Source organism: Lepisosteus oculatus, chromosome 4 (genome assembly GCF_040954835.1).
Source record: "Lepisosteus oculatus isolate fLepOcu1 chromosome 4, fLepOcu1.hap2, whole genome shotgun sequence".
NCBI classification, from domain to species: domain Eukaryota; kingdom Metazoa; phylum Chordata; class Actinopteri; order Semionotiformes; family Lepisosteidae; genus Lepisosteus; species Lepisosteus oculatus.
Genome location: NC_090699.1, coordinates 1335099 through 1362484, shown reverse-complemented (window position 1 = coordinate 1362484; position 27386 = coordinate 1335099). Strand labels below are relative to the sequence as shown.

At 53.2% G+C, this 27386-nt stretch overlaps 1 protein-coding gene across 8 annotated transcripts in view; it reads right to left on the bottom strand.

The window, feature by feature from the left end:
* LOC107076124 (uncharacterized) overlaps positions 1-27080 on the bottom strand; it is a 36128-nt gene extending 9048 nt beyond the window's left edge. For 3 of the 8 annotated variants that reach the window (XM_069188317.1, XM_069188319.1, XM_069188318.1), the window contains exons 1-26: positions 26960-27080; positions 25482-25541; positions 24033-24080; positions 23441-23506; positions 22710-22748; positions 22603-22632; positions 22479-22520; positions 22184-22228; positions 22056-22103; positions 14315-14359; positions 13465-13506; positions 13291-13338; positions 11370-11396; positions 11196-11243; positions 9725-9766; positions 9551-9598; positions 8042-8083; positions 7868-7915; positions 6988-7074; positions 5382-5462; positions 3602-3754; positions 3469-3531; positions 3312-3368; positions 2783-2854; positions 2238-2297; positions 1918-1959 (exon numbers count right to left, since the gene is read on the bottom strand). In XM_069188317.1, coding sequence (XP_069044418.1) covers positions 1918-1959; positions 2238-2297; positions 2783-2854; positions 3312-3368; positions 3469-3531; positions 3602-3754; positions 5382-5462; positions 6988-7074; positions 7868-7915; positions 8042-8083; positions 9551-9598; positions 9725-9766; positions 11196-11243; positions 11370-11396; positions 13291-13338; positions 13465-13506; positions 14315-14359; positions 22056-22103; positions 22184-22228; positions 22479-22520; positions 22603-22632; positions 22710-22748; positions 23441-23506; positions 24033-24080; positions 25482-25541; positions 26960-27026 — 1450 coding nt within the window. In that variant the 5' untranslated portion in view covers positions 27027-27080. Of the gene's footprint in view, positions 1-129; positions 319-1917; positions 1960-2237; positions 2298-2782; positions 2855-3311; positions 3369-3468; positions 3532-3601; positions 3755-5381; positions 5463-6987; positions 7075-7867; positions 7916-8041; positions 8084-9550; positions 9599-9724; positions 9767-11194; positions 11244-11369; positions 11397-13290; positions 13339-13464; positions 13507-14314; positions 14360-22055; positions 22104-22183; positions 22229-22478; positions 22521-22602; positions 22633-22709; positions 22749-23440; positions 23507-24032; positions 24081-25481; positions 25542-26959 lie in introns of all 8 variants that reach the window. The other 5 variants (XM_069188312.1, XM_069188315.1, XM_069188313.1 and 2 more) reach the window with 4 other exon arrangements.
* Between the last annotated feature and the right edge of the window lie 306 nt (positions 27081-27386).

Below are 27386 nucleotides of genomic sequence, written 5' to 3'. Positions count from 1 at the left end.
GACCCCCTGTCTGTCTGTCTCTCTCTCACTGTCAGCACTGACTCCCTGTCTGTCTGTCTCTCTCTCTCACTGTCAGCACTGACCCCCTGTCTGTCTGTCTGTCTGTCTGTCTGTCTGTCTGTGTCATACCTGTCTTGCACGGTTTAGCGTTGCCCTTGGCAATGGGCTGCTGAAGCTGCTGTAGCTGCGCATACAGCTGCTGTAGCTGCTGCAGCTGCTCTGCCTGCGCTGGCAGCGGAGCCTGCGATTGGCTGTCAGGAGGTGGGAGGGAGGGGCCAGCAGCAGTGGGGAGCAGGGGAGCAGCAGGGACCTCTGGACCTGCGGAGGTGTGAGGGAGGGGGAGGCCGCAGGGTTAGCAAGCCAGCACGCAGACAGACAGGCAGGCAGGCAGGCAGGGACAGGGCACTGACAGGCAGGGAGGCAGGCAGGCACAGAGCACTGACAGGCAGGCAGACAGACCGGCAGACACGGGGCACTGACAGGCAGACATGCAGACCGGCAGACACGGGGCACTGACAGGCAGACAGACAGGCAGGCACAGAGCACTGACAGGCAGACAGACAGGCAGGCAGACAGGCAGGCAGACACAGGACACTGACAGGCAGGCAGACAGGCAGGCACAGAGCACTGACAGGCAGGCAGACAGACCGGCAGACACAGGACACTGACAGGCAGACAGACAGGCAGGCACAGAGCACTGACAGGCAGGCAGACAGGCAGACACAGGACACTGACAGGCAGACAGACAGGCAGGCACAGAGCACTGACAGGCAGACAGACAGGCAGGCAGACAGGCAGACACAGGACACTGACAGGCAGACAGACAGGCAGGCAGGCAGACAGGCAGACACAGGACACTGACAGGCAGACAGACAGGCAGGCACAGAGCACTGACAGGCAGACAGACAGGCAGGCAGACAGGCAGACACAGGACACTGACAGGCAGGCAGACAGGCAGGCAGACAGGCAGACACAGGACACTGACAGGCAGACAGACAGGCAGGCACAGGACACTGACAGGCAGGCAGACAGGCAGGCACAGAGCACTGACAGGCAGGCAGACAGGCAGGCACAGGACACTGACAGGCAGGCAGACAGGCAGGCACAGGACACTGACAGGCAGGCAGACAGGCAGGCACTGGGCACTGACAGGCAGACAGACAGGCACTGGGCACTGACAGGCAGACAGACAGGCAGGCAGAGAGGCACAGAGCACTGACAGGCAGACAGACAGGCAGGCACTGGGCACTGACAGGCAGGGACACAGGCAGGCAGGCAGGCAGGCAGACACAGAGCACTGACAGGCAGACAGACAGGCAGGCACAGAGCACTGACATGCAGGCAGACAGGCAGGCAGACAGGCAGGCACAGAGCACTGACAGGCAGGCAGACAGGCAGGCACAGAGCACTGACAGGCAGGCAGGCAGGCAGACAAGCAGGCGCAGGACACTGACAGGCAGACAGACAGGCAGACACAGGGCGCTGACAGGCAGGCAGACAGGCAGACACAGGGCGCTGACAGGCAGGCAGACAGGCAGGCAGGCAGACAGGCAGGCACAGGGCACTGACAGGAAGGCAGACAGGTGGGGACTGGAGCACAGACTCACAGACAGGCAGACAGAAATAGGGCACTGGCACACAGACAGACAGGCAGACAGACAAGCACACAGACACAGAGCACCGACAGGCACAGAGACAGGCAGACAGACAGCTCACTGAGAGAGACAGGTCTGTCAGACACGCAGACAGGCACAGAGCACTGACAGACAGGCAGACAGCTCACTGAGAGAGACACAGGGCTGGCAGACAGGCAGAGAGGTTAAGAGTGAATCTGACAAAAGACATTTCTACTGTGGGTCATATCTGTGTGTCCATTTCCACTGTCTGTCCGCCTGTCTGACTGTCCCTCAGTCCTACCTGCAGGCTGCAGTCCTCCATTCAGGTAACCTCCTCCATTACCTGGAAGAGGAAAGACAGTCAGTAGCTCTCAGACAGAGACACAGAGAGAGAGAGAGAGAGAGAGAGAGAGAGAGAGAGAGAGAGAGAGAGAGAGAGAGAGAGAGAGAGACAGAGAGAGAGAGAGAGAGAGAGAGAGAGAGAGAGAGAGAGAGAGAGAGGGACGCACACACACACACACACACACAGAGGGACGCACACACACACACAGAGGGATGCACACAGGCGTCCCAATGAAAGGACAGGAAAGAGAGAGACAGGAGGACAGTGACAAGACTCACCCAGCTTGCCTTCAGCCCCAAGGCCAGCAGTCTGAGCACCAAACGGCAACTGACCATTACCTGACAACAGAGAGAGGGGTTAATACAATCACACTGACTGGACACTCCAGGACATTAACACTGCACTGAGAGAGAGAGGGGTTAATACAGACACACTGACTGGACACTCCAGTACATTAACACTGCACTGAGAGAGAGGGGTTAATACAGACACACTGACTGGACACTCCAGTACATTAACACTGCACTGAGAGAGAGAGGGGTTAATACAGACATACTGACTGGACACTCCAGTACATTAACACTGCACTGAGAGAGAGAGGGGTTAATACACACACACTGACTGGACACTCCAGTACATTAACACTGCACTGAGAGAGAGAGAGGGGTTAATACAGACACACTGACTGACACTCCAGTACATTAACACTGCACTGAGAGAGAGAGAGGGGTTAATACACACACACTGACTGGACACTCCAGTACATTAACACTGCACTGAGAGAGAGGGGTTAATACAGACAGTAAGGTATTGGGGTTCCTACCATATTTTCCTGCCAGTTTCCCATTGGGTCCCAGACCAGCAGTTTGAGGCTCAAATGGCAGCTGTCCAGCTCCTGACAGAGAGAGGGACAGTAAACTTGCTGATACAATGACACACACACACACACACACACACACACACACACCTCTCTGTGTGCTGTAGCCTGTCTCTCTCTCACACACAGACACACACACACAGACACACACACACACACACCTCTCTGTGTGCTGTAGCCTGTCTCTCTCTCACACACAGACACACACACAGACACACACACACACACACCTCTCTGTGTGCTGTAGCCTGTCTCTCTCTCACACACAGACACACACACACAGACACACACACAGACACACACACACAGACACACACACAGACACACCTCTCTGTGTGCTGTAGCCTGTCTCTCTCTCACACACAGACACACACACAGACACACACACAGACACACCTCTCTGTGTGCTGTAGCCTGTCTCTCTCTCACACACAGACACACACACAGACACACACAGACACACACAGAGGCTCACCGTCCAGAGCTGCAGGAATCAGCTGTGCTCCGTTATAGTCAAACTGACCAGCGCCCCCTGCAGGTCCCAAGAAGAAGCACAGTTAGTGTGACTGGCGCCCCGCCGCCCGCCCGCGCCCCGCCCGCGCCCAGCCCGAGACAGGAAGTTGCCTCCGTACCGTATTTGGCAGCAGACGCGTCGAACCCCAGGCCAGCGGCGCCAAACGGAGGCTGAGCTCCCCCTGCAACAGGAAGTTCTGGGGTCACAGAACTGAACACCATGCCCCCCCCCCAACGCAGCCCGTCGCTCACCGTATTTCCCCAGGGCGGCCTCGGGTCCGAGGGCTGCGGGCGACGCAGGCTCCCCTGTGTACGGCACCTGGCCGTATTTCCCAGACTTCCCTTCGGCACCCAGCACCGCCGGGAGCGCGGGCTCAGCTCCGTAAGGCAAGTGACCGGCTCCCCCTACAGGGCGGGAGAGGACAGCTCAGCGCCCGAGGAACAGCGGTACAGTCAGACAGCGAGTCCTTCAGTCAGACAGCGAGTCCCTCAGTGTCAGCGAGTCCTTCAGTGTCAGTGTGTCCTTCAGTCAGACAGCGAGTCCTTCAGTGTCAGTGTGTCCTTCAGTCAGACAGCGAGTCCTTCAGTCAGACAGCGAGTCCTTCAGTGTCAGTGTGTCCTTCAGTCAGACAGCAAGTCCTTCAGTGTCAGTGTGTCCTTCAGTGTCAGTGTGTCCTTCAGTCAGACAGCGAGTCCTTCAGTGTCAGCGAGTCCTTCAGTCAGACAGCGAGTCCTTCAGTGTCAGTGTGTCCTTCAGTCAGACAGCGAGTCCTTCAGTCAGACAGCGAGTCCTTCAGTGTCAGTGTGTCCTTCAGTCAGACAGCGAGTCCTTCAGTGTCAGTGTGTCCTTCAGTGTCAGTGTGTCCTTCAGTCAGACAGCGAGTCCTTCAGTGTCAGTGTGTCCTTCAGTCAGACAGTGTGTCCTTCAGTGTCAGTGTGTCCTTCAGTCAGACAGCGAGTCCTTCAGTCAGACAGCGAGTCCTTCAGTGTCAGTGTGTCCTTCAGTCAGACAGCAAGTCCTTCAGTGTCAGTGTGTCCTTCAGTCAGACAGCGAGTCCTTCAGTCAGACAGCGAGTCCTTCAGTGTCAGTGTGTCCTTCAGTGTCAGTGTGTCCTTCAGTCAGACAGCGAGTCCTTCAGTCAGACAGCGAGTCCTTCAGTGTCAGTGTGTCCTTCAGTCAGACAGCGAGTCCTTCAGTGTCAGCGAGTCCTTCAGTCAGACAGTGAGTCCTTCAGTCAGACAGCGAGTCCTTCAGTCAGACAGCGAGTCCTTCAGTGTCAGTGTGTCCTTCAGTCAGACAGCGAGTCCTTCAGTCAGACAGCGAGTCCTTCAGTGTCAGTGTGTCCTTCAGTCAGACAGCGAGTCCTTCAGTGTCAGTGTGTCCTTCAGTGTCAGTGTGTCCTTCAGTCAGACAGCGAGTCCTTCAGTGTCAGTGTGTCCTTCAGTCAGACAGCGAGTCCTTCAGTCAGACAGCGAGTCCTTCAGTGTCAGTGTGTCCTTCAGTGTCAGTGTGTCCTTCAGTGTCAGTGTGTCCTTCAGTCAGACAGCAAGTCTTTCAGTCAGACAGCGAGTCCTTCAGTGTCAGTGTGTCCTTCAGTCAGACAGCAAGTCTTTCAGTCAGACAGCGAGTCCTTCAGTGTCAGTGTGTCCTTCAGTCAGACAGCAAGTCCTTCAGTGTCAGCGAGTCCTTCAGTCAGACAGCGAGTCCTTCAGTCAGACAGCGAGGCGGTCAGTCAGACAGCGAGGAGGTCAGTCAGACAGCGAGGCGGTCAGTCAGACAGCGAGGCGGTCAGTCAGACAGCGAGGAGGTCAGTCAGACAGCGAGTCCTTCAGTCAGACAGCGAGTCCTTCAGTCAGACAGCGAGGAGGTCAGTCAGACAGCGAGGAGGTCAGTCAGACAGCGAGGCGGTCAGTCAGACAGCGAGGCGGTCAGTCAGACAGCGAGTCCTTCAGTCAGACAGCGAGGAGGTCAGTCAGACAGCGAGGAGGTCAGTCAGACAGCGAGGAGGTCAGTCCCTTGTGGTTTAGTTACCTGCTCCTGCTGTTCCTGCTGCTTTCCCAGCCTTTGCTCCTAGTCCAGCACCATCAGCCAAAACACTGGGGTATCCCAGACCTAAAACACACACACAGTTACACACACTGGGGTATCCCAGACCTAAAACACACACACAGTTACACACACTGGGGTATCCCAGACCTAAAACACACACACAGTTACACACACTGGGGTATCCCAGACCTAAAACACACACACACACACACACACACACACAGTTACACACACTGGGGTATCCCAGACCTAAAACACACACACTGTTACACACACTGGGATATCCCAGACCTAAAACACACACACAGTTACACACACTGGGGTATCCCAGACCTAAAACACACACACAGTTACACACACTGGGGTATCCCAGACCTAACACACACACACACACACACAGTTACACACACTGGGGTATCCCAGACCTAAAACACACACACACACACACACACACAGTTACACACACTGGGGTATCCCAGACCTAAAACACACACACACACACACACACACACACAGTTACACACACTGGGGTATCCCAGACCTAAAACACACACACAGTTACACACACTGGGGTATCCCAGACCTAACACACACACACACACACACACACACAGTTACACACACTGGGGTATCCCAGACCTAAAACACACACACACACACACACACACACAGTTACACACACTGGGGTATCCCAGACCTAAAACACACACACACACACAGTTACACACACTGGGGTATCCCAGACCTAAAACACACACACAGTTACACACACTGGGGTATCCCAGACCTAAAACACACACACACACACACACTGGGGTATCCCAGACCTAAAACACACACAAACACACACACACACACACACACACACACACACTGGGGTATCCCAGACCTAAAACACACACACACTGGGGTATCCCAGACCTAAAACACACACACACACACACACACACACACAGTTACACACACTGGGGTATCCCAGACCTAAAACACACACACACACACAGTTACACACACTGGGGTATCCCAGACCTAAAACACACACACACACACAGTTACACACACTGGGGTATCCCAGACCTAAAACACACACACACACAGTTACACACACTGGGGTATCCCAGACCTAAAACACACACACACACAGTTACACACACTGGGGTATCCCAGACCTAAAACACACACACACACAGTTACACACACTGGGGTATCCCAGACCTAAAACACACACACACAGTTACACACACTGGGGTATCCCAGACCTAAAACACACACACAGTTACACACACTGGGGTATCCCAGACCTAAAACACACACACACACAGTTACACACACTGGGGTATCCCAGACCTAAACACACACACACACACACACACACACACACACACACAGTTACACACACTGGGGTATCCCAGACCTAAAACACACACACACAGTTACACACACTGGGGTATCCCAGACCTAAAACACACACACACAGTTACACACACTGGGGTATCCCAGACCTAAAACACACACACACAGTTACGCACACTGGGGTATCCCAGACCTAAAACCACACACACACACACACACACACACAGGTAATTACCAGCTCCATATCCTGGCTGAAGCTGCCCAGCGCCGTAACCGTTTCCGAAGCCGTTTCTGTAGCCGTTTCCGAAGCCGTTTCCGAAGCCTGGTGCAGGGAGTGGGAGAGATGAGACCGAGCTGTATCAATGCCACAAACCTCACCGACCTCAGCAATCTCACTGCACCCACAGTCACTCAGATCCATTCACTCTGCTATCAGCTGAGACCACACCCACAGTCACTCAGATCCATTCACTCTGCTATCAGCTGAGAGACCACAGCCACTCAGATCCATTCACTCTGCTATCAGCTGAGAGACCACAGCCACTCAGATCCATTCACTCTGCTATCAGCTGAGACCACACCCACAGTCACTCAGATCCATTCACTCTGCTATCAGCTGAGAGACCACAGCCACTCAGATCCATTCACTCTGCTATCAGCTGAGAGACCACAGCCACTCAGATCCATTCACTCTGCTATCAGCTGAGACCACACCCACAGTCACTCAGATCCATTCACTCTGCTATCAGCTGAGAGACCACAGCCACTCAGATCCATTCACTCTGCTATCAGCTGAGACCACACCCACAGTCACTCAGATCCATTCACTCTGCTATCAGCTGAGAGACCACAGCCACTCAGATCCATTCACTCTGCTATCAGCTGAGACCACACCCACAATCACTCAGATCCATTCACTCTGCTATCAGCTGAGACCACACCCACAATCACTCAGATCCATTCACTCTGCTATCAGCTGAGATCAGGAAGCAGGGGAGAGATACAGCATCATCGAGCAGCAGTTTGTGTCTCCTGTCCCACAGAGGGATTGTCTGTCTCCTCCCTCTCACTGTGCCTCCTTTCTCTGTTGCTCCGATTGACTTCTTGAGACTCACCGTTACCAAGTCCAGCCCCAGGATAGCCAGCAGCACCATTCCCATAACCTGCAGAGAGGAGACACACACTGGTCACTCCCACCCCGACACACACCAGTCACTCCCAACAGAAACCCAGTCAGACAGAGACAGACAGAAACCCAGAGAGCGAGACAGATAGACAGAGACACTTACCAGCCTGCTTGACTTTCCCAGCCTGAGGGAGTCCAGCCTGACCTGAGAGAGGAGAGAGAGGAGACAGGTGATCAGGGGAGAGCAGAGAGAGAGAGGAGACAGGTGATGGGGGAAGAGGAGAGAGAGAGGGGACAGGTATAATTAGGGCATATCTTACAAGTACAATAGGAGAGAGAGACAGGAGAGAGAGAGGAGACAGGTGATCGGGGTAGAGGAGAGAGAGAGGGGAGTCAGGTGATCGGGGGAGAGGAGAGAGAGAGGAGACAGGTGATAGGAGGGAGGAGAGAGAGAGATATCTGACCAAGATAAGAAACAACAAACAGAAACAGACCCTGACGAAGTACAGGCTCAGTGACCACAGCCTGGACACACACACTGGACACAGGCAGACCTGGCTGCCCAGAGAGGACAGGCTCAGTGTCCACAGCCTGGACACACACACTGGACACAGGCAGACCAGGCTGCCCAGAGAGGACAGGCTCAGTGATCACAGCCTGGACACACACACTGGACACAGGCAGACCTGGCTTTTCAGAGAGGACAGGCTCAGTGACCACAGCCTGGACACACACACTGGACCCAGGCAGACCCGTTTGCCCAGAGAGGACAGGCTCAGTGAGTGCCCAAAGCCACTCAGATCCATTCACTCTGTTATCAGCTGAGAGACCACAGTCACTCAGATCCATTCACTCTGCTATCAGCTGAGAGACCACAGTCACTCAGATCCATTCACTCTGCTATCAGCTGAGACCACACCCACAGCCACTCAGATCCATTCACTCTGTTATCAGCTGAGACCACACCCACAGTCACTCAGATCCATTCACTCTGCTATCAGCTGAGACCACACCCACAGTCACTCAGATCCATTCACTCTGTTATCAGCTGAGAGACCACAGTCACTCAGATCCATTCACTCTGCTTTCAGCTGAGAGACCACAGTCACTCAGATCCATTCACTCTGCTATCAGCTGAGACCACAGTCACTCAGATCCATTCACTCTGCTATCAGCTGAGAGACCACAGTCACTCAGATCCATTCACTCTGCTATCAGCTGAGACCACACCCACAGCCACTCAGATCCATTCACTCTGCTATCAGCTGAGACCACACCCACAGTCAATCAGATCCATTCACTCTGCTATCAGCTGAGAGACCACAGCCACTCAGATCCATTCACTCTGCTATCAGCTGAGACCACAGTCACTCAGATCCATTCACTCTGCTATCAGCTGAGAGACCACAGTCACTCAGATCCATTCACTCTGCTATCAGCTGAGACCACACCCACAGCCACTCAGATCCATTCACTCTGCTATCAGCTGAGACCACACCCACAGTCAATCAGATCCATTCACTCTGCTATCAGCTGAGATCAGGAAGCAGGGGAGAGATACAGCATCATCGAGCAGCAGTTTGTGTCTCCTGTCCCACAGAGGAATTGTCTGTCTCCTCCCTCTCACTGTGCCTCCTGTCTCTGTTGCTCCGATTGACTTCTTGAGACTCACCGTTACCAAGTCCAGCCCCAGGATAGCCAGCAGCACCATTCCCATAACCTGCAGAGAGGAGACACACACTGGTCACTCCCACCCCGACACACACCAGTCACTCCCAACAGAAACCCAGTCAGACAGAGACAGACAGAAACCCAGAGAGCAAGACAGATAGACAGAGACACTTACCAGCCTGCTTGACTTTCCCAGCCTGAGGGAGTCCAGCCTGACCTGAGAGAGGAGACATGAGACAGGTGATCAGGGGAGAGGAGAGAGAGAGAGAGAGAGAGAGAGAGAGAGAGAGAGAGAGAGAGAGAGAGAGAGAGAGAGAGAGAGAGAGAGAGAGAGAGAGAGAGAGAGAGAGAGGAGACAGGTGATGGGGGGAGAGGAGAGAGAGAGAGGGGAGTCAGGTGATCGGGGGAGAGGAGAGAGAGAGAGGAGACAGGTGATAGGAGGCAGGAGAGAGAGAGATATCTGACCAAGAAAAGAAACAACAAACAGAAACAGACCCTGACGAAGTACAGGCTCAGTGACCACAGCCTGGACACACACACTGGACACAGGCAGACCTGGCTGCCCAGAGAGGACAGGCTCAGTGTCCACAGCCTGGACACACACACTGGACACAGGCAGACCAGGCTGCCCAGAGAGGACAGGCTCAGTGATCACAGCCTGGACACACACACTGGACACAGGTAGACCTGGCTGTTCAGAGAGGACAGGCTCAGTGACACAGCCTGGACACACACACTGGACACAGGCAGACCTGGCTTTTCAGAGAGGACAGGCTCAGTGACCACAGCCTGGACACACACACTGGACACAGGCAGACCCGGCTGCCCAGAGAGGACAGGCTCAGCGAGTGCCCACAGCCACTCAGATCCATTCACTCTGCTATCAGCTGAGAGACCACAGTCACTCAGATCCATTCACTCTGCTATCAGCTGAGACCACACCCACAGCCACTCAGATCCATTCACTCTGCTATCAGCTGAGACCACACCCACAGTCACTCAGATCCATTCACTCTGCTATCAGCTGAGACCACACCCACAGTCACTCAGATCCATTCACTCTGCTATCAGCTGAGACCACACCCACAGTCACTCAGATCCATTCACTCTGCTATCAGCTGAGACCACACCCACAGTCACTCAGATCCATTCACTCTGCTATCAGCTGAGACCACACCCACAGTCACTCAGATCCATTCACTCTGCTATCAGCTGAGACCACACCCACAGTCACTCAGATCCATTCACTCTGCTATCAGCTGAGACCACACCCACAGTCACTCAGATCCATTCACTCTGTTATCAGCTGAGAGACCACAGTCACTCAGATCCATTCACTCTGCTATCAGCTGAGAGACCACAGTCACTCAGATCCATTCACTCTGCTATCAGCTGAGACCACACCCACAGCCACTCAGATCCATTCACTCTGTTATCAGCTGAGACCACACCCACAGCCACTAAGATCCATTCACTCTGCTATCAGCTGAGACCACACCCACAGTCACTCAGATCCATTCACTCTGCTATCAGCTGAGATTAGGAAGCAGGGGAGAGATACAGCATCATCGAGCAGCAGTTTGTGTCTCCTGTCCCACAGAGGGATTGTCTGTCTCCTCCCTCTCACTGTGCCTCTTGAGACTCACCGTTACCAAGTCCAGCCCCAGGATAGCCAGCAGCACCATTCCCATAACCTGCAGAGAGGAGACACACACTGGTCACTCCCACCCCGACACACACCAGTCACTCCCAACAGAAACCCAGTCAGACAGAGACAGACAGAAACCCAGAGAGCGAGACAGATAGACAGAGACACTTACCAGCCTGCTTGACTTTCCCAGCCTGACCTGAGAGAGGAGACATGAGACAGGTGATCGGGGGAGAGGAGAGAGAGAGGAGACAGGTGATCGGAGACAGGAGAGAGAGGAGACAGGTGATCGGGGGAGAGGAGAGAGAAAGAGGAGACAGGTGATTGGAGACAGGAGAGAGAGAGATATCTCACACACAAACACAACATCAACTGGAATGCTACAGAACCCTAAACAGACAATACACACTAGCTGAATATTTGACCAAAATAAAAAATAACAAACAGAAACAGACCCTGACGAAGTACAGGCTCAGTGACCACAGCCTGGACACACACACTGGACACAGGCAGACCTGGCTGTCCAGAGAGGACAGGCTCAGTGACCACAGCCTGGACACACACACTGGACACAGGCAGACCTGGCTGTCCAGAGAGGACAGGCTCAGTGACCACAGCCTGGACACACACACTGGACACAGGCAGACCTGGCTGTCCAGAGAGGACAGGCTGTGCTCCCACTGCCAGCGGGGAGAAATATAGACAGAGGTGCACTTCTTACTGCACTGTGACAGATACTCTGGGATTAGAGAAACATTCTTCCCTAAACTCAGAAATCTAATCCCAGAGTTCCCACACCTGCCAGAGTCACAACGGGTCCCAATCCTACTGGGAGAGGGAGGAGGGAACTCAGTTGATCTGGCAGCCCAGTATGTGATCTCCTGTCCCAGCCTGAGGAACAGTGAGTCTGTCTCCCAATAATGGTCCAGCCGCCTACAGTATATGTCAATATTTTATAATATGTCTCTGTTGTAAATGTCTGTAATATTTCTGTAGGTTTTATTTTACTTCTATTTTTTGTCTTGTTCCATGTTAATTTTATTATTTTTATTTGCTTTGGCAACACTGATTGTACCCATCGGTCATGCTAATAAAGCACCTTGAATTGAATATCTTACCAAGATAAGAAACAACAAACAGAAACTGTGACCACAGCCTGGACAAACACTGGACATAGGCAGACCTGGCTGTCCAGAGAGGACAGGCTCAGTGACCACAGCCTGGACACACACACTGAACACTGGCAGACCTGGCTGTCCAGAGAGGACAGGCTCAGTGAGTGCCCACAGCCAATCAGATCCATTCACTCTGGTATCAGCTGAGAGACCACAGCAACTCAGATCCATTCACTCTGCTATCAGCTGACAGACCACACCCACAGTCACTCAGATCCATTCACTCTGCTATCAGCTGAGACCACACCCACAGTCACTCAGATCCATTCACTCTGCTATCAGCTGAGACCACACCCACAGTCACTCAGATCCATTCACTCTGCTATCAGCTGAGACCACACCCACAGTCACTCAGATCCATTCACTCTGCTATCAGCTGAGAGACCACAGCCACTCAGATCCATTCACTCTGCTATCAGCTGAGAGACCACAGCCACTCAGATCCATTCACTCTGCTATCAGCTGAGACCACACCCACAGCCACTCAGACCCATTCACTCTGCTATCAGCTGAGACCACACCCACAGCCACTCAGATCCATTCACTCTGCTATCAGCTGAGACCACACCCACAGCCACTCAGATCCATTCACTCTGCTATCAGCTGAGAGACCACAGTCACTCAGATCCATTCACTCTGCTATCAGCTGAGAGACCACAGTCACTCAGATCCATTCACTCTGCTATCAGCTGAGAGACCACAGCCACTCAGATCCATTCACTCTGTTATCAGATGAGACCACACCCACAGTCAATCAGATCCATTCACTCTGCTATCAGCTGAGATCAGGAAGCAGGGGAGAGATACAGCATCATCGAGCAGCAGTTTGTGTCTCCTGTCCCACAGAGGGATTGTCTGTCTCCTCCCTCTCACTGTGCCTCCTGTCTCTGTTGCTCCGATTGACTTCTTGAGACTCACCGTTACCAAGTCCAGCCCCAGGATAGCCAGCAGCACCATTCCCATAACCTGCAGAGAGGAGACACACACTGGTCACTCCCACCCCGACACACACCAGTCACTCCCAACAGAAACCCAGTCAGACAGAGACAGACAGAAACCCAGAGAGCGAGACAGATAGACAGAGACACTTACCAGCCTGCTTGACTTTCCCAGCCTGAGGGAGTCCAGCCTGACCTGAGAGAGAAGACATGAGACAGGTGATGGGGGGAGAGGAGAGAGAGAGGAGACAGGTGATGGGGGGAGAGGAGAGAGAGGAGACAGGTGATGGGGGGAGAGGAGAGAGAGAGGAGTCAGGTGATCGGGGGAGAGGAGAGAGAGAGGAGACACGTGATCAGGGGAGAGGAGAGAGAGAGGAGACAGGTGATCGGGGGAGAGGAGAGAGAGGAGACAGGTGATCAGGGGAGAGGAGAGAGAGAGGAGACAGGTGATGGGGGGAGAGGAGAGAGAGAGGAGACAGGTGATGGGGGGAGAGGAGAGAGAGGAGACAGGTGATGGGGGGGAGAGGAGAGAGAGAGGAGACAGGTGATGGGGGGGAGAGGAGAGAGAGAGGAGACAGGTGATGGGGGGAGAGGAGAGAGAGAGGAGACAGGTGATGGGGGGAGAGGAGAGAGAGGAGACAGGTGATGGGGGGAGAGGAGAGAGAGAGGAGACAGGTGATGGGGGGAGAGGAGAGAGAGAGGAGACAGGTGATCGGGGAGAGGAGAGAGAGAGGAGACAGGTGATCGGGGGAGAGGAGAGAGAGAGGAGACAGGTGATCGGGGAGAGGAGAGAGAGAGGAGACAGGTGATCGGGGAGAGGAGAGAGAGAGAGGAGACAGGTGATCGGGGAGAGGAGAGAGAGGAGACAGGTGATCGGGGAGAGGAGAGAGAGGAGACAGGTGATCGGGGGAGAGGAGAGAGAGAGAGGAGACAGGTACTGTATAATTAGGGTATATCTTACAAGTACAATATCAGTGTGTCCGAATCTCTGTGCTCAGTCTTACCTCCATCGCCCAGCCCAGCGAACCCAGCTGCTCCATTCCCAAACCCTGAGTCAACACACAGACAACACTGAGACCCTGTCCTGCAGTCGGACTGTCCTACTGCACTGTCCTACAGCCCCTATTGTAACAGACTGTCCTACTGTACTGAGACTGTAGCTCCTATTGTAACAGGACTGGTGTACTGTACTGGGACTGGAGCCCCTATTGTAACAGACTGGTCTACTGTACTGGGACTGTAGGTCCTATTGTAACAGGACTGGTCTACTGCACTGGGACTGGAGCCCCTATTGTAACAGACTGGTCTACTGTACTGGGACTGTAGCTCCTACTGTAACAGACTGTTCTACTGTACTGGGACTGTAGCTCCTATTGTAACAGGACTGGTCTACTGTACTGGGACTGTAGCTCCTATTGTAACAGACTGGTCAACTGTACTGGGACTGTAGCTCCTATTGTAACAGACTGTCCTACTGTACTGGGACTGTAGCTCCTATTGTAACAGGACTGGTCTACTGTACTGGGACTGTAGCTCCTATTGTAAGAGACTGGTCTACTGCACTGGGACTGTAGCTCCTATTGTAACAGGACTGGTCTACTGTACTGGGACTGTAGCCCCTATTGTAACAGACTGGTCTACTGTACTGGGACTGTAGCTCCTATTGTAACAGACTGTTCTACTGTACTGGGACTGTAGCCCCTATTGTAACAGGACTGGTCTACTGCACTGGGACTGTGTCTCCTATTGTAACAGGACTGGTCTGCTGTACTGGGACTGTAGCTCCTATTGTAACAGGACTGGTCTACTGTACTGGGACTGTAGCTCCTATTGTAACAGACTGGTCTACTGTACTGGGACTGTAGCTCCTATTGTAACAGACTGGTCTACTGTACTGGGACTGTAGCCCCTATTGTAACAGACTGGTCTACTGTACTGGGACTGTAGCTCCTATTGTAACAGACTGGTCTACTGTACTGGGACTGTAGCTCCTATTGTAACAGGACTGGTCTACTGTACTGGGACTGTGTCTCCTATTGTAACAGGACTGGTCTACTGTACTGGGACTGTAGGTCCTATTGTAACAGGACTGGTCTACTGCACTGGGACTGGAGCCCCTATTGTAACAGACTGGTCTACTGTACTGGGACTGTAGGTCCTATTGTAACAGGACTGGTCTACTGCACTGGGACTGGAGCCCCTATTGTAACAGACTGGTCTACTGTACTGGGACTGTGTCTCCTATTGTAACAGGACTGGTCTACTGTACTGGGACTGTAGGTCCTATTGTAACAGGACTGGTCTACTGCACTGGGACTGGAGCCCCTATTGTAACAGACTGGTCTACTGTACTGGGACTGTAGCTCCTATTGTAACAGACTGGTCTACTGCACCGGGACTGGAGCCCCTATTGTAACAGACTGGTCTACTGTACTGGGACTGTAGCTCCTATTGTAACAGACTGTTCTACTGTACTGGGACTGTAGCCCCTATTGTAACTGGACTGGTCTACTGTACAGGGACTGTAGCTCCTATTGTAACAGACTGTTCTACTGTACTGGGACTGTAGCCCCTATTGTAACAGACTGTTCTACTGTACTGGGACTGTAGCTCCTATTGTAACAGACTGGTCTACTGTACTGGGACTGTAGCTCCTATTGTAACAGGACTGGTCTACTGTACTGGGACTGTGTCTCCTATTGTAACAGGACTGGTCTACTGTACTGGGACTGTAGGTCCTATTGTAACAGGACTGGTCTACTGTACTGGGACTGTAGGTCCTATTGTAACAGGACTGGTCTACTGCACTGGGACTGGAGCCCCTATTGTAACAGACTGGTCTACTGTACTGGGACTGTGTCTCCTATTGTAACAGGACTGGTCTACTGTACTGGGACTGTAGGTCCTATTGTAACAGGACTGGTCTACTGCACTGGGACTGGAGCCCCTATTGTAACAGACTGGTCTACTGTACTGGGACTGTAGCTCCTATTGTAACAGACTGGTCTACTGCACTGGGACTGGAGCCCCTATTGTAACAGACTGGTCTACTGTACTGGGACTGTAGCTCCTATTGTAACAGACTGTTCTACTGTACTGGGACTGTAGCCCCTATTGTAACTGGACTGGTCTACTGTACTGGGACTGTAGCTCCTATTGTAACAGACTGTTCTACTGTACTGGGACTGTAGCCCCTATTGTAACTGGACTGGTCTACTGTACTGGGACTGTAGCCCCTATTGTAACAGACTGTCCTACTGTACTGGGACTGTAGCTCCTATTGTAACAGGACTGGTCTACTGTACTGGGACTGTAGCCCCTATTGTAACAGACTGGTCTACTGCACTGGGACTGTAGCTCCTATTGTAACAGACTGTTCTACTGTACTGGGACTGTAGCCCCTATTGTAACTGGACTGGTCTACTGTACTGGGACTGTAGCCCCTATTGTAACAGACTGTCCTACTGTACTGGGACTGTAGCCCCTATTGTAACTGGACTGGTCTACTGTACTGGGACTGTAGCCCCTATTGTAACAGACTGTCCTACTGTACTGGGACTGTAGCTCCTATTGTAACAGGACTGGTCTACTGTACTGGGACTGTAGCCCCTATTGTAACAGACTGGTCTACTGTACTGGGACTGTAGCTCCTACTGTAACAGACTGTTCTACTGTACTGGGACTGTAGCTCCTATTGTAACAGACTGGTCTACTGTACTGGGACTGTAGCTCCTATTGTAACAGACTGGTCTACTGCACTGGGACTGTAGCTCCTATTGTAACAGACTGGTCTACTGTACTGGGACTGTAGCTCCTATTGTAACAGGACTGTCCTACTGTACTGGGACTGTAGCTCCTATTGTAACAGACTGGTCTACTGCACTGGGACTGTAGCTCCTATTGTAACAGACTGGTCTACTGCACTGGGACTGTAGCTCCTATTGTAACAGGACTGGTCTACTGTACTGGGACTGTAGCTCCTATTGTAACAGACTGGTCTACTGTACTGGGACTGTAGCTCCTATTGTAACAGACTGGTCTACTGTACTGGGACTGTAGCTCCTACTGTAACAGACTGTTCTACTGCACTGGGACTGTAGCCCCTATTGTAACAGACTGGTCTACTGTACTGGGACTGTAGCTCCTATTGTAAGAGACTGGTCTACTGTACTGGGACTGTAGCTCCTATTGTAAGAGACTGTTCTACTGTACTGGGACTGTAGCTCCTACTGTAACAGACTGTCCTACTGCACTGGGACTGTAGCTCCTATTGTAACAGGACTGGTCTACTGGACTGGGACTGGAGCTCCTATTGTAACAGACTGGTCTACTGTACTGGGACTGGAGCTCCTATTGTAACAGGACTGGTCTACTGCACTGGGACTGTAGCTCCTATTGTAACAGGACTGGTCTACTGTACTGGGACTGTAGCTCCTATTGTAACAGACTGGTCTACTGCACTGGGACTGTAGCTCCTATTGTAACAGACTGGTCTACTGTACTGGGACTGTAGCTCCTACTGTAACAGACTGGTCTACTGCACTGGGACTGTAGCCCCTATTGTAACAGACTGGTCTACTGTACTGGGACTGTAGCTCCTATTGTAACAGGACTGGTCTACTGTACTGGGACTGTAGCTCCTATTGTAAGAGACTGGTCTACTGTACTGGGACTGTAGCTCCTACTGTAACAGACTGTCCTACTGCACTGGGACTGTAGCTCCTATTGTAACAGGACTGGTCTACTGGACTGGGACTGGAGCTCCTATTGTAACAGACTGGTCTACTGTACTGGGACTGGAGCTCCTATTGTAACAGACTGTCCTACTGTACTGGGACTGTAGCTCCTATTGTAACAGACTGGTCTACTTTACTGGGACTGTAGCTCCTATTGTAACAGACTGGGCTACTGTACTGGGACTGTAGCTCCTATTGTAACAGACTGGTCTCCTGTACTGGGATTGTAGCTCCTATTGTAACAGACTGTTCTACTGTACTGGGACTGTAGCCCCTATTGTAACAGACTGGTCTACTGTACTGTGACTGTAGCTCCTATTGTAACAGACTGTTCTACTGTACTGGGACTGTAGCTCCTATTGTAACAGACTGGTCTACTGTACTGGGACTGTAGCTCCTATTGTAACAGGACTGTTCTACTGCACTGGGACTGTAGCTCCTATTGTAACAGACTGGTCTACTGTACTGGGACTGTAGCTCCTATTGTAACGGACTGGTCTACTGTACTGGGACTGTAGCTCCTATTGTAACAGTACTGGTCTCCTGTACTGGGACTGGAGCTCCTACTGTAACAGACTGGTCTCCTGTACTGGGACTGGAGCTCCTATTGTAACAGACTGGTCTACTGCACTGGGACTGGAGCTCCTATTGTAACAGACTGGTCTCCTGTACTGGGACTGGAGCTCCTATTGTAACAGACTGGTCTACTGTACTGGGACTGGAGCTCCTATTGTAACAGGACTGTCCTACTGTACTGGGACTGTAGCTCCTATTGTAACAGACTGGTCTACTGTACTGGGACTGTAGCTCCTATTGTAACAGACTGGTCTACTGTACTGGGACTGTAGCTCCTATTGTAACAGACTGGTCTACTGCACTGGGACTGGAGCTCCTATTGTAACAGACTGGTCTCCTGTACTGGGACTGGAGCTCCTATTGTAACAGACTGGTCTACTGCACTGGGACTGGAGCTCCTATTGTAACAGACTGGTCTCCTGTACTGGGACTGGAGCTCCTATTGTAACAGACTGGTCTACTGTACTGGGACTGTAGCTCCTATTGTAACAGGACTGTCCTACTGTACTGGGACTGTAGCTCCTATTGTAACAGACTGGTCTACTGTACTGGGACTGTAGCTCCTATTGTAACAGACTGGTCTACTGTACTGGGACTGTAGCTCCTATTGTAACAGACTGGTCTACTGTACTGGGACTGTAGCTCCTATTGTAACAGGACTGGTCTACTGCACTGGGACTGGAGCCCCTATTGTAACAGGACTGGTCTACTGCACTGGGACTGGAGCCCCTATTGTAACAGACTGGTCTACTGTACTGGGACTGGAGCTCCTATTGTAACAGACTGTTCTACTGTACTGGGACTGTAGCTCCTATTGTAACAGGACTGGTCTACTGTACTGGGACTGTAGCTCCTACTGTAAGAGACTGGTCTACTGTACTGGGACTGTAGCTCCTACTGTAACAGACTGTCCTACTGCACTGGGACTGTAGCTCCTATTGTAACAGGACTGGTCTACTGGACTGGGACTGGAGCTCCTATTGTAACAGACTGGTCTACTGTACTGGGACTGGAGCTCCTATTGTAACAGACTGTCCTACTGTACTGGGACTGTAGCTCCTATTGTAACAGACTGGTCTACTTTACTGGGACTGTAGCTCCTATTGTAACAGACTGGTCTACTGTACTGGGACTGTAGCTTCTATTGTAACAGACTGGTCTCCTGTACTGGGACTGTAGCTCCTATTGTAACAGACTGTTCTACTGTACTGGGACTGTAGCCCCTATTGTAACAGACTGGTCTACTGTACTGGGACTGTAGCTCCTATTGTAACAGACTGTTCTACTGTACTGGGACTGTAGCTCCTATTGTAACAGACTGGTCTACTGTACTGGGACTGTAGCTCCTATTGTAACAGGACTGTTCTACTGCACTGGGACTGTAGCTCCTATTGTAACAGGACTGTTCTACTGCACTGGGACTGTAGCTCCTATTGTAACAGACTGGTCTACTGTACTGGGACTGTAGCTCCTATTGTAACGGACTGGTCTACTGTACTGGGACTGGAGCTCCTATTGTAACAGTACTGGTCTCCTGTACTGGGACTGGAGCTCCTATTGTAACAGACTGGTCTCCTGTACTGGGACTGGAGCTCCTATTGTAACAGACTGGTCTACTGCACTGGGACTGGAGCTCCTATTGTAACAGACTGGTCTCCTGTACTGGGACTGTAGCTCCTATTGTAACAGACTGGTCTACTGTACTGGGACTGTAGCTCCTATTGTAACAGACTGGTCTCCTGTACTGGGACTGTAGCTCCTATTGTAACAGACTGGTCTCCTGTACTGGGACTGGAGCTCCTATTGTAACAGACTGGTCTACTGCACTGGGACTGGAGCTCCTATTGTAACAGACTGGTCTCCTGTACTGGGACTGTAGCTCCTATTGTAACAGGACTGGTCTACTGCACTGGGACTGGAGCCCCTATTGTAACAGGACTGGTCTACTGCACTGGGACTGGAGCCCCTATTGTAACAGACTGGTCTACTGTACTGGGACTGTAGCTCCTATTGTAACAGACTGTTCTACTGTACTGGGACTGTAGCTCCTATTGTAACAGACTGTTCTACTGTACTGGGACTGTAGCTCCTATTGTAACAGGACTGGTCTACTGTACTGGGACTGTAGCTCCTATTGTAACAGACTGGTCTACTGTACTGGGACTGTAGCTCCTATTGTAACAGACTGGTCTCCTGTACTGGGACTGTAGCTCCTATTGTAACAGACTGGTCTCCTGTACTGGGACTGTAGCCCCTATTGTAACAGACTGGTCTTCTGTACTGGGACTGTAGCTCCTATTGTAACAGACTGGTCTACTGTACTGGGACTGTAGCTCCTATTGTAACAGACTGGTCTCCTGTACTGGGACTGTAGCTCCTATTGTAACAGGACTGTTGTACTGTACTGGGACTGTAGCTCCTAATGTAACAGACTGTCCTACTGTACTGGGACTGTAGCTCCTATTGTAACAGGACTGTTGTACTGTACTGGGACTGTAGCTCCTATTGTAACAGGACTGGTCTACTGTACTGGGACTGTAGCTCCTATTGTAACAGGACTGGTCTACTGTACTGGGACTGTAGCTCCTATTGTAACAGGACTGGTCTACTGTACTGGGACTGTAGCCCCTATTGTAACAGACTGGTCTTCTGTACTGGGACTGGATCCCCTATTGTAACAGACTGGTCTACTGTACTGGGACTGTAGCTCCTATTGTAACAGACTGGTCTACTGTACTGGGACTGTAGCTCCTATTGTAACAGACTGGTCTTCTGTACTGGGACTGTAGCCCCTATTGTAACAGACTGTTCTACTGTACTGGGACTGGAGCCCCTATTGTAACAGACTGGTCTACTGCACTGGGACTGTAGCTCCTATTGTAACAGACTGGTCTTCTGTACTGGGACTGGAGCCCCTATTGTAACACGCACGCACACACCTGCACAGACACGCGCACACATGTAGACACCTGCACAGACACGCGCACACGTGTAGACACCTGCACAGACACGCGCACACATGTAGACACCTGCACAGTCACGCGCACACGTGTAGACACCTGCACAGACACGCGCACACATGTAGACACCTGCACAGTCACGCGCACACGTGTAGACACCTGCACAGACACGCGCACACATGTAGACACCTGCACAGACACGCGCACACGTGTAGACACCTGCACAGACACGCGCACACGTGTAGACACCTGCACAGTCACGCGCACACGTGTAGACACCTGCACAGACACGCGCACACGTGTAGACACCTGCACAGACACGCACACGCAGACTGACCTGCCAGTCCAGCAGAGACTCCAGGCCCTGAGGGGGAAGGAGGTGTGAGAGGGGCGGGTTGTGCTGGTGAAGACCCAGATGACACAGCGAATCAGGGACATGGACAAAAGCAGACAGACAGCCTATTGGCTCTTACCTGCCCCAAGCCCCGCCCCCAGATAGGCTCCTGCCCCAGGTCCGTATCCTAGCAACAAAAGACAGGTGTAGTAAGTTTAAAGAGCTGTGGACTGTCACACACACCGACACACACTGTCAAACACTGACCTCCGAGTGGCTGAGCCCCATAAGCATATCCATTGCCGCCATAACCTGCAGAAACAGAGACACAGTGAGGACAGCAGACAGACACAGAGACACACAGTGAGGACAGCAGAGCACCGGAGAGCCAGTTGCACACACACACACACACACACACACACACACACACACACACACACACACACACACACACACACACACACACACACACACACACACACACACACACACACACACACACACACACACACACACACACACACACACACACACACACACAGGGTGCTGCTGTGTCTCTCACCTGCTTTCTGTTTCCTGGCCTGAGGTAGCCCGAGTGCCGCTCCTGCAACAGAAATAGCAGTGATGAAGAAGGTCACAGTAGTGATGATGATGAAGATTTGATGATGACAAAGAGATGGTCGTACCTGCTCCATAGCCTGGCTGGACGCCGTAACCTGAAACACACGCGACAAGTCACGCGAGGATTGTGCTTCGCTGTGCGGAGCTCGGCGAGGGGTGGGACTCTACTCACCCTGTTTCAGTGGCCTGGCTGCAGCCCCCGCAGCTGCCCCTGCGGAGACACAGGGGTTAATGTGTTACCCCTCTTAACGAGTCTCGACGCCCAGCTCCACCTGACACACACACACCACACACCACAGCGCCCCAGCGCCCCTTCCCGCCCCAGCGCCCCAGCGCCCCTCCCCGCCCCAGCGCCCCAGCGCCCCTCCTCACCCCAGCGCCCCACACACCCCAGCGCCCCAGCACCCCTCCTCACCACAGCGCCCCAGCGCCCCTCCCCGCCCCAGTGCCCCAGCGCCCCTCCCCACCCCAGCGCCCCAGCGCCCCTCCCCGCCCCAGTGCCCCAGCGCCCCTCCCCACCCCAGCGCCCCAGCGCCCCAGCGCCCCAGCACCACTCCTCACCCCAGTGCCCCAGCGCCCCAGCGCACCTCCCCACCCCAGTGCCCCAGTGCTCTAGCGCCCCAGCACCCCTCCTCACCCCAGTGCCCCAGCGCCCCTCCCCGCCCCAGTGCCCCAGCGCCCCTCCCCACCCCAGCGCCCCAGTGCCCCAGCGCCCCTCCCCACCCCAGTGCCCCAGTGCTCTAGCGCCCCAGCACCCCTCCTCACCCCAGTGCCCCAGCGCCCCTCCCCGCCCCAGCGCCCCTCCCCGCCCCAGCGCCCCAGCGCCCCTCCCCACCCCAGCGCCCCAGTGCCCCAGCGCCCCTCCCCTCCCCAGCGCCCCAGTGCCCCAGCGCCCCTCCTCACCCCCTGCTTTTCCAGGCTTGACTCCGAACCTGCGGCCAGGCTGCAGTCCCAGGGGCAGGGTCACACCTGCAGGCAGGAGTACAGGAGTTAGCAGAGCCTGAGGAGACTGTCGGAGTGCTCCCACTGTACCCCACAGAACCCCACCGAACCCCACTGTCACTGTCACAGTACCCCACTGTCACTGTCCCCCACTGAACCCCACTGTCACTGTCCTGTACCCCACTGTCACTGTCCCCCACTGAACCCCACTGTCACTGTCACAGTACCCCACAGAACCCCACCGAACCCCACTGTCCCTGACCCAGTACCCCACTGTCACTGTCCCCCACTGTCACTGTCACAGTACCCCACTGAACCCCACTGTCACCGTCCCTGTACCCCACTGAACCCAACTGTCCCTGACCCTGTACCCCACTGTCACCGTCCCTGTACCCCACTGTACCCCACTGTCACCGTCCCTGTACCCCACTGAACCTGTACCCCTCTGTAACTGTCCTGTCCCCCACTGAACCCCACTGTCACCATTCTGTACCCCACTATCCCTGTACCCCACTGTCACTGACCCTGTACCCAAATGTACCCCACTTCTCACCACCAGCTTTGGCCCCATATGGCCCCAGTGCAGCACCTGCTCCAGCCCCTGAAACACAACAGACATCAGAGCACAGAGCTACAGCACACACACTATAATAAACCCCGAAAGACAAGAGCACAGAGCTACAGCAAACACACTATAATAAACCCCGAAAGACAAGAGCACAGAGCTACAGCACACACACACTATAATAAACCCCGAAAGACAAGGGCACAGAGCTACAGCACACACACTATAATAAACCCCTAAAGACAAGAGCACAGAGCTACAGCACACACATTATAATAAACCCTGAAAGACAAGAGCACAGAGCTACAGCACACACACTATAATAAACCCCCGAAAGACAAGAGCACAGAGCTACAGCACACACACTATAATAAACCCCCGAAAGACAAGAGCACAGAGCTACAGCACACACACTATAATAAACCCCCGAAAGACAAGAGCACAGAGCTACAGCACACACACTATAATAAACCCCCGAAAGACAAGGGCACAGAGCTACAGCAAACACACTATAATAAACCCCCTAAAGACAAGGGCACAGAGCTGCAGGACACACACTATAATAAACCCCGAAAGACAAGAGCACAGAGCTACAGCACACACACTATAATAAACCCCAAAAGACAAGAGCACAGAGCTACAGCACACACACTATAATAAACCCTGAAAGACAAGAGCACAGAGCTACAGCACACACACTATAATAAACCCTGAAAGACAAGAGCACAGAGCTACAGCACACACTATAATAAACCCCGAAAGACAAGAGCACAGAGCTACAGCACACACACACTATAATAAACCCCGAAAGACAAGAGCACAGAGCTACAGCACACACACTATAATAAACCCCGAAAGACAAGAGCACAGAGCTGCAGGACACACACTATAATAAACCCCGAAAGACAAGAGCACAGAGCTACAGCACACACACTATAATAAACCCCGAAAGACAAGGGCACAGAGCTGCAGGACACACACTATAATAAACCCTGAAAGACAAGAGCACAGAGCTACAGCACACACACTATAATAAACCCTGAAAGACAAGAGCACAAAGCTACAGCACACACACTATAATAAACCCCGAAAGACAAGAGCACAGAGCTACAGCACACACACACTATAATAAACCCCGAAAGACAAGAGCACAGAGCTACAGCACACACACTATAATAAACCCTGAAAGACAAGAGCACAGAGCTACAGCACACACACTATAATAAACCCTGAAAGACAAGAGCACAGAGCTGCAGGACACACACTATAATAAACCCCGAAAGACAAGAGCACAGAGCTGCAGGACACACACTATAATAAACACTGTAATTCAGAAATACACATTCAAACAACACACAATCCCTCAGTAATAAACACACAACAGGACAGGAGGCACAGAGAGAGAGAGGAGATCACAGCTGTAGTCTGGTGTCTCACCTCTCATTGCTGAAGGCAGGAGCAATCTTCCAAGAGCACCTCCTGTCTGGGGCTTCACTCCTGTGGAAAAGACAGCACCTTCATCATAATCATCATCACACAGTCCTCTTACAGGCCAGCGTGTATCAGGGGGACAGGACAGCTGGTCCACTGGCTCAGGACCTGTCCTGTTGGACCAGGAGGACAGCTGGTCCAGTGGTTCAGGACCAGTCCTGTTGGACCAGGAGGACAGCTGGTCCAGTGGCTCAGGACCAGTCCTGTTGGACCAGGAGGACAGGACAGCTGGTCCACTGGCTCAGGTCCGGTCAAGGTCTGGCCCATCACAGAACCCCAGCTGTCAGACAGGAAGACACACTGGGGTAACTCTGGCAGGACTGTTGTTAAAGTGGGGGTGTTAGTTAACAGCAGGGGGGGAGGGGGTGTGCACGCTGGCTGGAACAGCACAGGGGCAGAAGGGGCACATTGTCCGGCCCAGCCCTCACACAGTCCTGCCAGATTCCCAGCAGGCTGCAGAGGTGAGCCTGTCTCACCCCAGCTGACCGCCACACAGACGCAGGAATTTCACAGGCAAACACAGCCGGGAGAGGGAGAGAGGGAGAGAGGGAGAGAGGGAGAGAGAGAGGGAGGGAGAGAGAGGGGGAGAGAGGTCGTGAAGAAAAAGGACAGTGGTCCATCACAGGACACACACACACACACCCTGGACAGGACAGCGGTCCATCACAGGACACACACACACACACACACAAACCCTGGACAGGACAGCGGTCCATCACAGGACACACACACACACACACACACACACACACACACACACACACACACACACACACACACACACACACACACACACACACCTGAAGATCTGTACAACTGCACAGAAGTCAGTCCAGCCCATCAGCAAAGAGATTGTAGGAGTAACGATCTCAGCCTGGCCCAGAGACTGCAAGAGTGACAGCAGAGCAGGAAACCTTTCACATCTGCCCCCTCGGCCCAATACCGCCCTCCCCCTATCTGCCTCTTCCCAGTACCCCTCTCCCCCTGCACCTGTCTACCTCTGCCCAGTACCCCTCTCCCCCTGTCTACCTCTGCCCAGTACCCCTCTCCCCCTATCTGCCTCTCCCCAGTACCCCTCTCCCCCTGCACCTGTCTACCTCTGCCCAGTACCCCTCTCCCCCTGTCTGCCTCTCCCCAGTACCCCTCTCCCCCTGCACCTGTCTACCTCTGCCCAGTACCCCTCTCCCCCTGTCTGCCTCTCCCCAGTACCCCTCTCCCCCTGCACCTGTCTACCTCTGCCCAGTACCCCTCTTCCCCGTCTGCCTCTCCCCAGTACCCCTCTCCCCCTGCACCTGTCTACCTCTGCCCAGTACCCCTCTCCCCCTGTCTGCCCCTCTCCCCAGTACCCCTCTCCCCCTGCACCTGTCTACCTCTGCCCAGTACCCCTCTCCCCCTGTCTGCCCCTCTCCCCCTGCCTGTCTCACCTCCTTGCAGAGACTGTTTCACAAGCCAGAGCGCCAGGCATGTCTGCAGCAGTGTGTGTCCCAGCATTGTGGAGGAACAGAGATACGCTGATGGCTGATGGCTGATGGTCCTCACTGAGCAGACGGCACAACTGGGAAGGTCTGAGGAGCGCACTGGCCTTTTATAGTGACTGACCCCGCCCACAGCACCGCCCCTTACTGCACAGGGCGCCGCCCACCACCCAGACCACGCCCACTGTTTCTGTCAGGAGGAGAGTGAGAGACGGGCAGTCAGTATAGCATCAGACAGTGACTACTGCTCAGACCTCCTGTTCCACTAACACCTGTGTTCAGTATAGCATCAGACAGTGACTACTGCTCAGACCTCCTGTTCCACTAACACCTGTGTTCAGTATAGCATCAGACAGTGACTACTGCTCAGACCTCC